This window comes from Simochromis diagramma, unplaced genomic scaffold (genome assembly GCF_900408965.1).
Source record: "Simochromis diagramma unplaced genomic scaffold, fSimDia1.1 OVJJ01000553.1, whole genome shotgun sequence".
Lineage (NCBI taxonomy): Eukaryota > Metazoa > Chordata > Actinopteri > Cichliformes > Cichlidae > Simochromis > Simochromis diagramma.
In genome coordinates this window covers 1,236,101-1,251,039 of record NW_024387095.1, presented here as the reverse complement: position 1 = coordinate 1,251,039, position 14,939 = coordinate 1,236,101, and the positions used below count along the sequence as shown (strand labels likewise).

General features: G+C 39.7%; 1 protein-coding gene across 2 annotated transcripts in view; it reads left to right on the top strand.

Moving 5' to 3' along the window:
* The first annotated feature begins 1,921 nt into the window (after window positions 1-1,921).
* fnbp1l (formin binding protein 1-like) overlaps window positions 1,922-14,939 on the top strand; it is a 49,668-nt gene continuing 36,650 nt past the window's right edge. For both annotated transcript variants that reach the window (XM_040046318.1, XM_040046317.1), the window contains exon 1: window positions 1,922-2,133. In XM_040046318.1, coding sequence (XP_039902252.1) covers window positions 2,110-2,133 — 24 coding nt within the window. In that variant the 5' untranslated portion in view covers window positions 1,922-2,109. The remainder of the gene's footprint in view (window positions 2,134-14,939) is intronic.

Genomic DNA, 14,939 nt, shown 5'->3' with positions numbered 1-14,939 from the left:
GACTTAGAGAAGATGTGGAGGGTGAAGGCAATAGTGATCCCCGTGGTAAATGGAGCACTCAGGAGGGACCCCCAAACTGGGAGCTTGAAGGATAAACAAAGACCCCCTGCAGGGCAAGCAGGGATTTAAAAAGCATCAAAGGATCTCATTGTTTAAAGGTATCAGGCAGGAGAAGGGTACAAAAAATTTCCACAGCATTGGATATACTGTGGAACCCAGTGGAGAAAACATGGGACGAAAAACCTGGATGCCCCCCAAAACTGATTAAAAGCCAAGATGAATACTGGTCAGTGAGGCTGCCAGGGGACTCGCCATGCACTAGATGTGTATTACACGTGGCAACAATGTCATGTATTTCCATATGTAATTATGTGATAGGGTTGCAGGACAGAAGTGTTTTCTGACAAAAATACACCTTAAAAAACATTTTTTGTTATTAAAATTATTATTTTCTCCTAACACATTTGTTCATCAGTTGAATTATTACAGGTCACATTAAAGTGGGAAAACTTTTGAATCATTGTGATCACATTTTTTAACATCGCAAAAATGATGCATTTAAACAGGGTTGTGTAGACTTTTTTTTTTATATCCACTGTATCCGTGTAAGCAATATAATTATAAGGAGGCCTCATGCTGAGGTCAGTAATTTTTAGTTTTCACTGGCCTTTAGTTCTTGCCAAGCTCTGTGGTGCAGTTTGTCCTGCTGCGGTATTAACCTTCTACAGAAAGATTCAAGCCAGCAGTTTAAACTTAATGCCTACGTAATACAAACTTTTCCGCTGGAAACGTGAGTTACTATCAAATTTAACAGCAAATAAATATGATAAATTAAGCTGATTTATGGCAACAAACTTGTGAAGAGCCAGTCTAATGCAGCAGAACTTGCAACTATGTAGACAGGAATGGAGCAGAATTAAAAACATTTATTTTTAATTTTAAACGTAGTATTTAAATTCTTCAACCTTTTGGATTATTTCCAGGTTCAACTTGCAAAAATTTACAATATTTATTTATTAATTATATATAAATCAAGATCTGTAATAATTCATCTTGGCCGCTAGAGGGAACCACTAAATCATTATTAAAGAAACTGTAAACGGATTATATTTAAAGCGTTTTTAATGCTCTAGGTCATCAGAAATACTTTTCTGATACTTTTCAACACTTTTCAAATAAATATTTTGCCTCGTACGAACTTTTAATATACGCGCTGATGTCAAAATAGCAAAACAATAGAAAAATAAAGCTATCCAAACACATAGCTTTAAACATGACTTTTTGAAATAAAAGGAACTATAATCAATTATAAATTAATTTATTATTAACACCAATAACAACCGGCTTTATAGAAATGATGTGTAATGATGGAAATATGGTAAGAGATCAGGACAAATAAAAAAATAAATAAAAAAAAATTAGATAAGACAAACGAAATTAAAATATTTATCTAAACTTTGCAAACTTTACGACGCTGTTAATACTAATATTTTCATTATTGTGTGGTTTAATGGCCTGTAAAATGGGACAATGTAAATTACTTTTCATTTTAATTAATTTTAAATAAACAGTCAACAAATGCGCCAAAAGAGAGCTTCGTGAAATATGAAAATGACTGAAATTAAAATGTATTACATTATCATACCATAAAATCTGTTTTTGTAATTTTTTCCTGCAGCATTTTGTATTATGCCGACTAAATAATTCATTCCATTTCTATACTCGAGTTTGTATCCAGTTCATACATTTAATCAGTGTTTGAATTAAACTGAGCTGCTGAAAATGTGTCTTTTTTTTATTTGTATTTTTACTTTACTCTGTTCTTTCTTTATTGTTGGTTTCAGGTAAATACACTTAATATGAAAGACCTGATTAAAAATGTTCACTGAACATAAATCAGTTTTTCTCTTTGTAGATTGTCTGTGGTCCAGGGCCCCTGGAAGGGCGTCCCTGCTGATTCAGGAGGAGGAGGTGAAGGAGGTGAAGGAGGTGGAGTGTGTGTTCAGTCGGCAGACAGTCGGAAGGACCGAATCCCGGCGGCCGTTTGGAGAGTCTGAGCGGGGGGAAAACTGCTTCCAGTACTGGAGAACTCAGAAAGAGGATTTCGCAATGAGTTGGGGAACGGAGCTCTGGGTACGTTTCAGCTCTTTTTAAGTGTGCTTGTGAGAAAGTGCTGGGCTTGTTTTCTTTGTGTTTCGGCCCGGACACCGCCGCGACTTTGGGGCAATAGAGCGGAAGAAAGGTGCCGTGTTACCTTTTTAGCTTTGTGTCGCGGAGAGCGGCTAGGCGCTGGTGCTAGCCTGGTTGGCTGCGGTGCTGTAGCCGGCGAGGCTAAAGCTAATCCGAGGCGCACCTTAACGGCTGTGACAGCGGAGGAAACAATAGGCAGGCACGGCTGCAGACACACGGCCACGACAGCGAGCCGGGGTGCGGGTCACGCTGCCTCCACCACCCGGCTATTTGCCAGCTTTAATAATATCTGTGGTGGTAAATTGATTTTAAAAAATTGTTTGTTTGTCTGGCAACTTACTAAGTTGGATGTTGACGGTTTTCTTACATGTGTTACACCCAGTTTCTGGCAGGGACTCCCGGCTGGAGGGTGGAGGGGAGAGAGCCCACTGTCCTGCTCGGTCTCCTTTTAAACGAATCGCAACTTCACAGCCTTTTGATTCACTTACTAATTGGCATAACGCTTCCCTTTGTTGCCAGTTCTCCAGCCTTTTGTCCCAACTTCCATGTTACTGGAAGGAACACATGGTTATTATAGACACACACACGGCGTTAGATGTGGACCTCACGCCGTGTGTGTCCTGCCTTTATAGTGAAATCATGGCTAAAATGTGAGTAACATTTAAATGTTACAAGTGTGTCAAACACGAGCTGCAGCCGATAATTGAAGATGAATTTTTTTTTACCATCCCTTTCTCAAAATAGTGTTTCTTAGTTGCAGTGTATGCAGATTTTAGCTTCAATTAATCTTGCGGTGGGGCTCCATCCTGTATTTTTTTTGGGTGTTGGCCATTACGAGCTGTGTAACCAGAAAGGCTACCAGAAGCACTCCCCCCTCTCTCTCTCTGTATATGTGTGTGTGCGTGTGCAGGAGGAGGAGGAGGAGGGAGCACTTCATCTCCCCAAGATGATACTCCTCCGGCTGACCTCAGAGATTATTATCTGCTTTTTAAAATAAATTCATATTTTTTTTTCCTTTTCTTTTTCTTTTTGCTTGCTCAGCCCTCACATGTAACCCGATCATCTGCTACCCACAAAGAGAGATCTGTTTGGTTGCCTGAGATGCAAAAGAAAAAAAAAAAGGGGGGGGGGGGAAGACTTGGGAAATAAAGCACACATGGACTCACATATGATTTGTCAGGGGTTTGTTGGCCTCGCGTCTGCTTTGAGAGTTTCCCATTCAGTTTTTCTTCTGTGGATCAAAATCACAAAGAGATGTGAATGAATGGTGATCCACTGTGCTAATGTTGTGGTTGTGATGAGTTTGTGAGCTCCAGAAATGCATTGATATAACAAAGGAAAGCAGTAAGTCTGTGTGGGGGTTTTACATGAAATGCTCTGTGTCTTGTGTTTACCACAGCTCAAGCAGTGTACTGTATATGAGTAACAGAAAATTATGAATGATGAGATACGCTGTCACATGCTCCAGTCTGTATACCATCAGTGAAGCGCTTCCGATATGCTGACTGTAGACGCTGGCTGACACACACCGTCATAATCCCCGAGTCCGCTGATGGGATTAATGTGTTGGCTGTCTGATGTCAGATTAGGGCTTATCCTCCACAAGACACCACATAAAACTGTTGATTGGCTGTTGTGCTTTACAGATGACTGCCCCTCTAATGTCAGGAAGTGTGCTTTTATTTTCTGTTTTTGTTTTATTCTAAAATTGAAGTCTCTGATTTCAAATAAAAGTCTGAGAATAATAATAATAACAATAAAACTGTGTCCAACTAAAAGATTACAGTTGGCTTAAAAAACTGTTATTCTATGTACAGTTGGGTAAGTGGCTGCTTCACCTATTAAGATACTGGCTACATTTTGCTATATTCTAATGTGAGCAGTTCAAAACTCAATCAGATTAAAAAAAAAATGAAATTCTCACATTTGGGCGGCAGAATTTAACACTAAGTCACCGCAATCGCAGTTTGTTTGTTTGTATTTCACCCGTATCACCTTCTTAGGTGTCGTCCCTAAATGAAACTGGAAGAAGGGAAGCCAGCGTCGTTTTCAGTGCGGCTTTGTGCTTTTACTCCACTCTTTGGCTTTAGCCCAGCTCTTTGAGACGCTACAAAGCGAGCAAGGAACATCCTATTACCTCGCTGGCTTCCTGCCGTCCGACACACACTCGTGAAGTAGGAAGCGTTTGTCTGAATTAAAGCTCTTCTGTGTGTTGTATGAGTGTGTGCGTTAGTGCCAGGATGCTGCCATGCTGTGCTTTGGTCTCTCCGGACGAGGTGAGTTGGAGGCCAGCACAGTGGAGCAGCCAAGTCTGACTGAAGGACAAGAGGCTGACGGGCGGTCGTCTCTGCTGATCGGCCAAACCGAAAGACTAGGATAAGGGGATCGAGAATGGGAAGGTGTGGGGTAGTTGGAGAAAGGACAGGCTGGACATGATTTCACTTAAAAGGCTGTCCGATGGAAAGGAGACTGATTGTCGAGGCTCAGATTCAGAACAGCGACCTGGTTTTAGCTTCATGCACAAAGGCTCACAGGACTTTGGTGCTCTTGCATGCCATGTCAATGCTTTCAATGCAAAATTTACCTAGCTTTGAAAAGCTCATACATATTGTTACCTTTCTATGCAAAACATGTTTATATATTTATATATCTGTCGTGCACATTTTCAGAAAAGACTCGCTATTTTGATTCTTCACATGTCACACGGGAGGTGCTGTGCAGGGTAGTGGGGTTACGTGTAAATGATTTCATGCATTTAGCAAGAGGATTGTTTGCGTTCTTGGCATCCGGTGGCCTTCAGACTCATACAAGGGTGTTTGTTATCATTGCTCGTGTTGGTGATATTTATAGACTGGCCTGCAGTATATCAGAGTCTAGCGTCATCTATTTTTATGGCACTATTCTTGCTGCTTTCAGGTCTTTTTGTGTCTTTTATGCAAAAGATTAGATACTTTTGAATAATGTTGTATACAGTAGTAGTAAAAAGTATACTTACTATATGGCATTGTGCCATTATTAGAGAAAGACAAAAATCATTGGGAAATTGAACAGGGCTATACATTTTACCCAGGCTGGAATTAAACCTGAGACTCGGTGCTGACAGCTGGAAGCTGCTCCTGTTTGTTGTCTTTTGCAGCCATTCAGATATCGATTTGCCACCAAACACCTCACATTGGCAGCTTTTATATGTTCATTTTTTTGTTTCATCATCATCTTTTTCTTCTTTCAGCATCTCACCCTGTCCCTCCTCTGTCACACCAACCCTCTGCATTTTCCTTCACTACATGAATCTTCTCTGTGGTCTTCCCCCCCTTTCCTCCTGCCTGGCAGCTCCAATATATCCACTATCCCTCCCCAGAACATGTCCAGCCTTTTTTCTATGAATTTGTCTCCAAATCAATCAGCCTGAGCTGTCCCTCTGATGTGCTAATTTCTAATCTTGTCCACTTTGGTCACGACTAGTGAAAATCTTAACATCTCTAGCTTGGCCTCCTGTCTTTTTGTCAGTGCCACCATCTCCAAACCAAACCAGCAGGACTCACTACCATCTTATAAAACTTTCCTTTCAATCTTGTTGCTATGCTTCTCTAACAAATCCCTCTGACACTCATCTCCAGCTGCTCCACCCTGTGTGCGCTCTCTTCTTATCCACTCCTGTACATTGTCTGTTGCTTTGGATGTTTAAACCCATGTATCGACCCTCAGTATCGCTGCTCCTATCTTCACTATCTCTGTTTACCTTTCCACCTGTCTTAAGTGTAAGTTGCACACTCGTTTTTTGTCTTTCTTCTAGTGACTTTCATTCCTCTTCTTTCCAGAGTATTACCCCCCCCCCCCCCCCACCAGGCATGTTTTCCTGAACCTTTGGAGGTTTTTTCACCATTTTCTTTTGTACAATTGATGTCACTCAATTTTTAGTCAGGATTTACACTTGTGTAGTTGGCAGTTGTGATGTGTTATCAATGTGCAGCTCTGAGGATGTGCTGTATTGTGTACGTATGCTACATATTGTCCTCTATTGTTTTCTGACTTTGTTGCAGTGGGTATTATTGGGTCATTTCAGTCTGAATCTTTAAAAAACAACAAGTCCCTTGATCATTTTCCAGAGTTCTCCTCACTCCTTCTCCCATTGAGGCTGTGTCTGGTTTTAGTCTGATGTCCACAGACTTCTGATAATGTCTGCTTCCAGTTTCCGTTGACTGTAGCCCAGGGTCTGTTATTCTTATGATGATATAAAACTGATAACTTAAGAGTACATCTGGTTTGCAGCATGCAGAGTAATTATTCAAATTTTATGGGGAGTTCTTAGCTTTAGTTTCTGAATGTGTAAAATATTTTGACAGCTCTGTGTGACTGTCTGTGTAGCATAAACAGAGAACAAATCTCAGGCTTTTATGGGCAGTGTCTTCTCTTTGTCTTCCACTTTGATAGCGGAAGGTCTTTTAAGAAGGTTCCTACTGTTTAACCGGGCAGTGGTCCGGTTCGTTGCAGGTCACAGCGGGTGCGAATGATGTCATGTTGAAGCCAAGGGCAGTGGCCTGGACATGACAAGCTGTTACAGTCAGGCCTGGCCAAGCTTGTCAACACATTGCATGAATGTGGAGGGGGTGTTTTTGTAGGTGCTAGTGAGAGGCACGTTGTTTTCAGCTCTGGATGTGTGACGCAACTGATGCTTGACGCCCACATTGCTTCGTGGACGTCCTGCTTGTTAGGGTGGATGTCTTTCTTAATTAACTGAAGCTGTGCCAACACACATTTACTAAAGACGGGGACGAAGATGAAGGTGGACAGGAATGAAGGAAGTGTGAGAGAAGAAACGCTGCAGAGGGAGGAGGTTAATGATGAGAGAAGAGGGAGGTGTTGGGTGGTAGGAGGTGAATAGATGAAGGCGGATGGATTGCGTAGCAAGTAGATTTTAAAGACTTAATGGGTGAGATGCAACTCTAATCATCCTAGTGGGAAAATCATTAGAGACAGGGTACATCAAGTATGAATAGGATGTAGTGGGTCAAAGCAGAGCATAATGAGTTTAGATAAACGGATCCAAACATTAATCAATTTTGCTGAATGGCAGTGGAAATTACCCTACAAAGCTGTCTTTTTCTCTTTGTTTTTCTCTCAAACGTCCGGGTGAAAATTTTAGTCTCACGTTTGTGTCTATCGAAATATTTGGATTCAATGACTGGAACATCTAATTTTCTAATGAAGAGATGCCAGCATGGCTCAGTAGATGTCAGTCAATCAGAAGTGGGCGCTGTTAAGAGTGTTGCTGTTACTTGTGTCTGTTTTTTGGTGCTGCGATTTAGGTTATTCATTAGTTTATGGATTACATTAGTTATATCAGAGCTTATACGGTCTGAAATATGAATGTAGCCACTTTGCTCGCTCTCTTTTGGTTAGTAGAGAAAGCAGAAATTACTTGTGATTGTCAGCCACTGAGCATGGAGGACTATGATGGGTATTATGAACTGTGATAGTCCCAGAAATAACAAACCTACCTTGTAATGATAAAATACTTCCTGCTGAAGTTTTACAACTTCTCTCATCACGTATATACATGGACTGGTTCTTATATAGCGCTTTTCTACTCTTCCGAGCACTCAAAGCGCTCAGAAGAGTTGTTTTGTGCATGATTCGAGAGCTCTTACTTAAACTGGACATTTTAGACCATATTTAAAGGTCTCCACTGTGAACACAGAGAGCTGGAGAAACAACCAGGTAGTCATTTCCATTAAACGTATTTGCGTTTGCCACCTGGGACATACACACAGCTAGTGTGAATGATTTGCGTGGTGGTAAGAAACAGCCATAGAGACCCTTACGCTCAATGTCCAATGCCAAAATTTTGTTGAGACTCATGGAAGTGGAAGTTGTAATCAAGGCCTTATTCCAGGTCTTTAATGAAATTTGGTTACCTCATCACATGCTGGACATAAAGGATAATAATGGACTAAATTTTGATTCGTACAAGCAACTTTTTCTGCTTTCTAGCGTACACACACACACACACACACACACAACCTGCTCTGCCTCCTCTGAGGCACACCTACACAAAATTGATGCAGCTTGCAGGGTTGAAAATACTTACCTTAAACATGCATATGTTCTGTTGGCCACCAGGGAGTGATGAATTTGGTTGCAAAAATAATTCTGCATGTGTTAAGTCTTTGAGAAAAATGGCATTAGCTCGCTCACTATGTGACCTCAGAAGAAAATTTCCTGAGAAGTTTTTAACCTTGGTTGTTAGTTTCAAGTCATGCTGTTGTAATAATGTTCGATTTGGAGTCCACGTCCATCAGTATAGTGACCTAGATGCTCAGCTGAAGGCTTCAATTTACTAATGTGTCTCTCGCATGCATCTGTCTACGTTGCTGACAGATTTCCTGAAATTCCAAAACACAGCATATAAGCAGACTCATTGAAAACACCTGTCGGGTGTACAGAGCTTTGAAGAGCTCAGAAAGACAATGTTTCAATTAGTAATCAACTAGTCTCTCTGGAAAGTGATTTTAGCACACTCTATCCCCGACGTAATGGTGAGATTTAATCAGAATCTGTGCGTTTGAATTGTGCCAGCAATGTCAGGGATGCCGTAGACAAGGAAAGGGAGACGGTGAAATGAAACAGTTGGCTACAAAAAGAAGAAAATGAATTACAGAATCACCATCCCACCTAATTTCATTCCTGCAGGCTAGTACACACACACACAAACACAGAGCCTCCTTCCTCTTGGCATTTTTACAGAATTTATCTCCACTGTTCCACTCGTCCCTTCTTCTCTTCCTTCCTCTTATCCTCCTATTGCCTCCCTCTGGATTCGATCACAGCTGCATCCATCCTCCCAGCTGTTTAGCAGTCAAGCTCCTCTTGAGTTCAGACCACAGGACACCTGTGCCCCTTTCATACCAGCACTGTGACCCAGGATGAACCCTTGTCCCATCTGTCTACATGGGTCTATGTGTGCTACATGACCTAGCTGTGTCAGAAATTATTGTTGCTGTAAACAGTACCTTTATTTGACATTAAAGTTGTTCTTTTTTAAACTTTGGGATTGTTATTACTGTTTGTTCTTTAGCCAGGGGACTAATTGTGGTTACAAGTCTCCTGGAATTTCCGTACTGGTTCCTATTTGGGAATTGGCGAGTGACGTTTGGCCTATTTTTAGATGCATTTTAGATTTTTGACTTTAACTCATTAGCTGTGTTTCCTCATACTAATCATAAACATAACATCTTACTATTTATACATTTTGATGTTTCATCATTTATTCTGATTTATTTTCAGGAAGTATAAAGTGATTCACCACAGACAGAACCAGTTTTAGACCTTGGAGCTTAGAGTCACGACTTGTCAGAGCTGCAGCTGGGTTCAGTGTTGCGCTGTCTTCCAGGAGTCAGTCAGTCTGTCAACTGTTTATTAGTCAGTTACTTTATTAGCCAGTGGATAAAAATGCTGCTTTAGGACATGTGGAAAATTGGAAGCTGTTGGGAATTTTTCTGGTGAATTTTCCCTAGAACTCCAAACCAGTCATTACACTAAACCTCTGCTGAATGTCTGGCTGCTGTCAATCTCTGCTTGTGTAACATGAAAACAGACAATGGTAAATTTTATATTAATTCTCTTTTAATTAATTATCAAAACTAGTCTTTAAGAAAATACAGCTTCAAATACTATTATGTCCATGTATCTCTTTAATATATGTGTATATTTGGTTTGATTAGGTCTTTGTTTGCAATATTTTGACTTTATCTTAAACAGTCCATCAATTTAAAGGAATTAAGCTTGCTGTAATTATCAATATAACATCTTAGAATTTGGCACTTACAACCAAGTGGAACCCACAGGGGCTGAAAAATGAAGACAGCATAGAAGATTTGAAAACTGCAGTTTCTTCACAAAGCCACCTGAGGCTGACTTTAAAAGCAAGTTAAACCCCACGGACTCGGATTAAAATGCCAAGCCTTACAGCATCACCTTTTGGAGAATTTAAGTGGTCTTATGTGACAAAACACAGTTTACAGTGTGCAACAGCTGCTGTTTTCTTTACTGAATTTTGTAACTTTGTTTGATAAAAAACAAAACACAGTGCAACATGTTGAATCTTTAACATGGAGAGTCTAAAGTCGGTGGGGGTCTATGGCCATGACATGCAGGGTTTCCACCAGTGTATTTAAAGCCTGCCTGGTTGAAGTATGGTATTGAGCATGCTATGGCCTATTCCTTTTTTTAAAAATAAATAAATATGTATATTAAAAAATGTGAATAATTTTAATAAATAAAATTTAAAAAAGGAATAAGGAACCCATTACTTGTTAATAATTAATATTGTATTACCTTTTCAGAGCAAATCCTATAACTGTGCCCGCTTATTAGTGTATGCTACATTATTTATAGCTGTGTGTAAAATTAGGTCAAATAATCGATTGACTTATTAAATATAAGCATTTTAGGTCACACTTTATAATACTGTCCCCAACCAAGGGCATAATTCCCCTGTCATTCAACAGAATTTCAATGTTCTAGAATAAGGGAGCGAAAAATCCAGTTTTTAAAGGAAGCAAAGAAATGATTATACTGCAAGTATGAAATGTTCTGTGATTCAACTGTCCTTACAGTCTACTAATATGAATTTAATGAGGACTGTTCTCCCTTACCAACTTATAAGAAAAAATAAATGACATCAACATTTGCAGGCCTGTGCAACTTTATGAAGATGCAGTCTAACCTTTTTTTTTTCTTTCACCATCACTGTCCAAACATAACTTGGTGTACAGGAAGGGAGGGTCCCATGTCCTGCAAAATACCTGGAAGTTAGGCAAGGTTAAGCCACTTCATAATACAGCCGGGACCCCAAAAATACAGTGTGTGATGGGAAAATATTATTAGTTACCATGAGATTACACAGTATTTAAAACTACTTGCTTCTTGTATAATTTTCTCCTTTTCTCTAAAATACTACTTACTCAACTTACAATGACTCATTCACTACTTAAAGTTACTTACCTTCTAATTAGTTCTTATTTCCTGTAAAATACACGAAGTTGGGTACTGCTTCTTTTCTTTTACTTACAGTATAAATTTTTTTGTGTGCTGTAAAAACTTGACTTGTTACCTCCTTATTTTAGTGTACCAACCTTCAAGCTGTTATTCTCTTTAATGGAATAAGCCCCCTGCAATTTGTCATATTATAACATTTTTTTTTAATCTTTGTAAATCAGGTTTTTATTTTTTATTTTTTATTAATTTTCAAAATATATTTGCTTGTGTGGTGTTACTGGGTTTCTTTCTTTCTTATTGTTATTAAATATTAAATCATCAAAATAATTAGCAGATCATCTACCTGTTAGGGAAACAGCTCAGTTGCAAGTTAGTGAGCAGAGTCCTTTTTATCAACATCCTGTTTACATCACTGTGATGACATGGTTTTTATTTTTCAGTATACCACTCTATGGATTACACAGAAGCCACTACTACTATTTCATGTAATATAGTATTTTATATAATTATATTATTGCCTTTACATAGAAGCAGCATGCTTTGATAAATTCGATTAAAATAGATCCAAGCAAGGTTTTATTAGGCTGTGGAGTCTTTGATGAGCCTGATAGACCATGCAAGGGCGCTTCATAGATGATAAATGCCCTCCAGCTGATGTCCTTTGCTTGTTGTGTACTAAACATGTCAGGTGCCGGCTAAACTTGCTCACCTGCTGGACTGATGATATCTGCTGTGCAGCTGGACATGATACCAAATCGCTACAGACTTAAACACAAAACACCGGGACTTGCAGTGTTTCACAAGAACAACATCGAGACGCTCATTGTCCTCAGTTTCAAGTTTAGTGATCTTTCTCAGTGTTTTCCCTAAAGGCGTCTTCACCCTGAGTGATTTATGGCAGGCTGAGACTTGACTTACCAATCAAGTGATGAATGTGGGAAACTCACTATTCACCAATCCATAACTGTAATCCCTGATTACAGAAGGAGGAACTTCTAATGGTGTTTTTATGGTTGTCATGCAAGCATGGCGCTTGCTGAGTTTGACGTTACATCATGTGCTGTGTGGCATAATCTTTGTTGTACTTCGGTCGGTCGTGGGCCTCTCGATTTTTGCAACCTGCCGCTGCAGCTGGGTTAAAGACACAGGTGCAGGATCATGCTGGTTTTTATCTCTATATACAGAGGGAGAGGTTGCAACAGTTTGAAAACTTGAGACTATGTAAGGAGGAAACACTTGGCAAAGTCTTTGCTTCCATTGTTGAGATATTTTCTTCCTACATCAACACGTATGTGGCAGTATTGTCTGAGTGGTGACAAATATCGTTCAGGAGAATACCACAGCAAGCTTATGATGCCTTAACGGCTGGCATAAATAGACACAACTGTGTGATGATGTTGCTACGGCAAGCGAAGCAACAAATGGGGAGGGGTTTCTGGTGCTCTAAGAAGATAAAAAGATGAACTGTTATGGAAATTCCAACTTCATGGTCAAGTTATGGCATCGAAGGTGTGGATTAAATGGTAAAATTTGGAGACAGAATGTTGTCATCTCATGGCTGATTGGTTTGTACTGTAATTGTAATGACTCCATTCTTCTCCATTCTTATGCTAAAGCACTTAATCCAACCCATCCTCTTCTGTCCCGGGATCATGTTTGGACAATTCCAGCACAGATACTTTTGGTAAGGGGTTTCCCACGGGCCAAGATAAAATAGGAAGTCTTTCAAAATGGTTTAATGTCACAGAGCCTCAAATAGACTTTAGTGATGGTGAAACGCTTTTCAAAGAAGTTTTCTCCCATGGGCTGCATGTGGGAAGATGTTTTTCTTTCTGTCTGTTTGAGTTAAACGGGATGAAATCCTGGTGTGAGTAAAGTATGCGAAAGAGACAACAAAACACTACTTATTTGGTTTTACTGGTCCATGTGTAAAGTCAGGAAATTGTGAGAAATGCCTGAAATTTTGATATGTTGAGCAAAGTGTACAATTGCATAACTAAGTAAACAGAACCTGGCATAATTATTGGAATATTTTCCAGGATCATGGAGCTTAATGTTAAGATGATGAAGAGTTTTATGAAAACTTTTGTTCAGGACTAGTGTAGTTTGCTCCTAATTCATTTTTGTCAGTGCAATATTAGGAAATCTAACAAAAACCAAGCCCCCTATGACCACAACTGGATGTCAGTCCCACAGGTCTGATATCAGCTGTGGTTTACAAGAAACCTCTCAGTGATTTCTATAAATCCTGATTGTTTAGCTTGCTGCTCACACTGCATGGGAAAAATACAGTGGACGTATTTGTGGGGTATTTCTTGTTGTGACGTAGCATGTATGGGAATCACTGGCCTTTGTCAGAGGTTTGCCATATTTTGCATAGCCTAAATATAGTGACATATTTAGAGAATGCATATACATGGCTCGAGTGAAACTAGGACAGGCCCCTCTCCCCTTTCCTGTCTTTCTTTTCTTTCACCCTCCCTCCCGTGCCCAACATACAGCCTGCTTGCATATGAGGAAACAATGCTCATTCTAGCAGCAAGAGTTTTCCCAGGCTGTTTATTTGGCCAATGAAGTTTCAGAGGCCCATAAAAATGCTGTGTTGCTACACTGTGAGCTGCTCATTTGCACATACTCGCACTAGCTGCTCAGCATGGAGGGTTGCTGGTTACCTTGGTAACCTGTCTACCAAGTACCTCCTGGTTACAGCAGGCACCCCAGACCATAATATATCAGGTAGTCAGACTGCTGAGAGTAGCAGCCTACCTCCAAATTCAGGAAACATGATATGAGAGCATGTAAAAGACCTGTTATTCTTTCTTTGAAAAGTGGGAAATATACTTACTATAGCTCTTTTTTTTTTTCTGACAGCCTTTTTTTATCCAGTACTTGATATTGTGTGAAACCCAGTCTAGGTAGATGGCAACAATAGCCTCCAAACAGGATTCATATTACTGAAGCCATTTGTGAACCAATTTAAAGCCATTTGTGACCCTGTATTGTCTCAAGGCAGTCTTCAACAAACACTACTTTATTCTGATTTAATAGACTCTCCATTGTTCATTTAAACCCTCTTGGCAAGACAAACAATGTTAAAAAGGTTAAAAAAAAAAAGAGATGCAGTAAAGCTAGTAATGGTCTTAGTACTAACTAGGAAGGCATCCAAACCATTCTTCGTTGCTACCAGTGCTATTAAAATTCATTGTATGATACCAAAAGTATCAATGAAATGTTTTAACATTACCTTTTATTTATAATGCAAGCACTTAATATGAACATGTACTATATTGTTACTCCCTAGCAAAAATGAAATGGTTTCCTAGTCACTAGTCTGGATAAAGGTCGGATAAAAAGTGTTCCAAGTTACATTTTTAACACAGTCCTACAATTGAGTGAAATTTTCAACTGTAATAATAAGACTGTGGCTAAATCCAGACTGTTCATGTTTTTAAATTGAAATCTGCCTGCAGACGCTTCATGTCACCACCACAGGCTCACACACTGCAATTTTCCAGCCTAATCTTCTGATTGACTCATGTTCAACTGACCATTTAGCTTGGTCAACTAATAAAGTGGTTCAGTTACTGACATTTAGTTGGCCATTAAAGCGCATGCCATACCCTTATTCTGTAGAGGGTTTGGACAGAGGATTTGGAGCATGTCTTAGCTTTTGGCAAAAAGGTGGAGTACAGGCCGGATAGATACATCATCAGAAAACACTGCACAAATGCTTTTGTTGCCAGACCAAAATT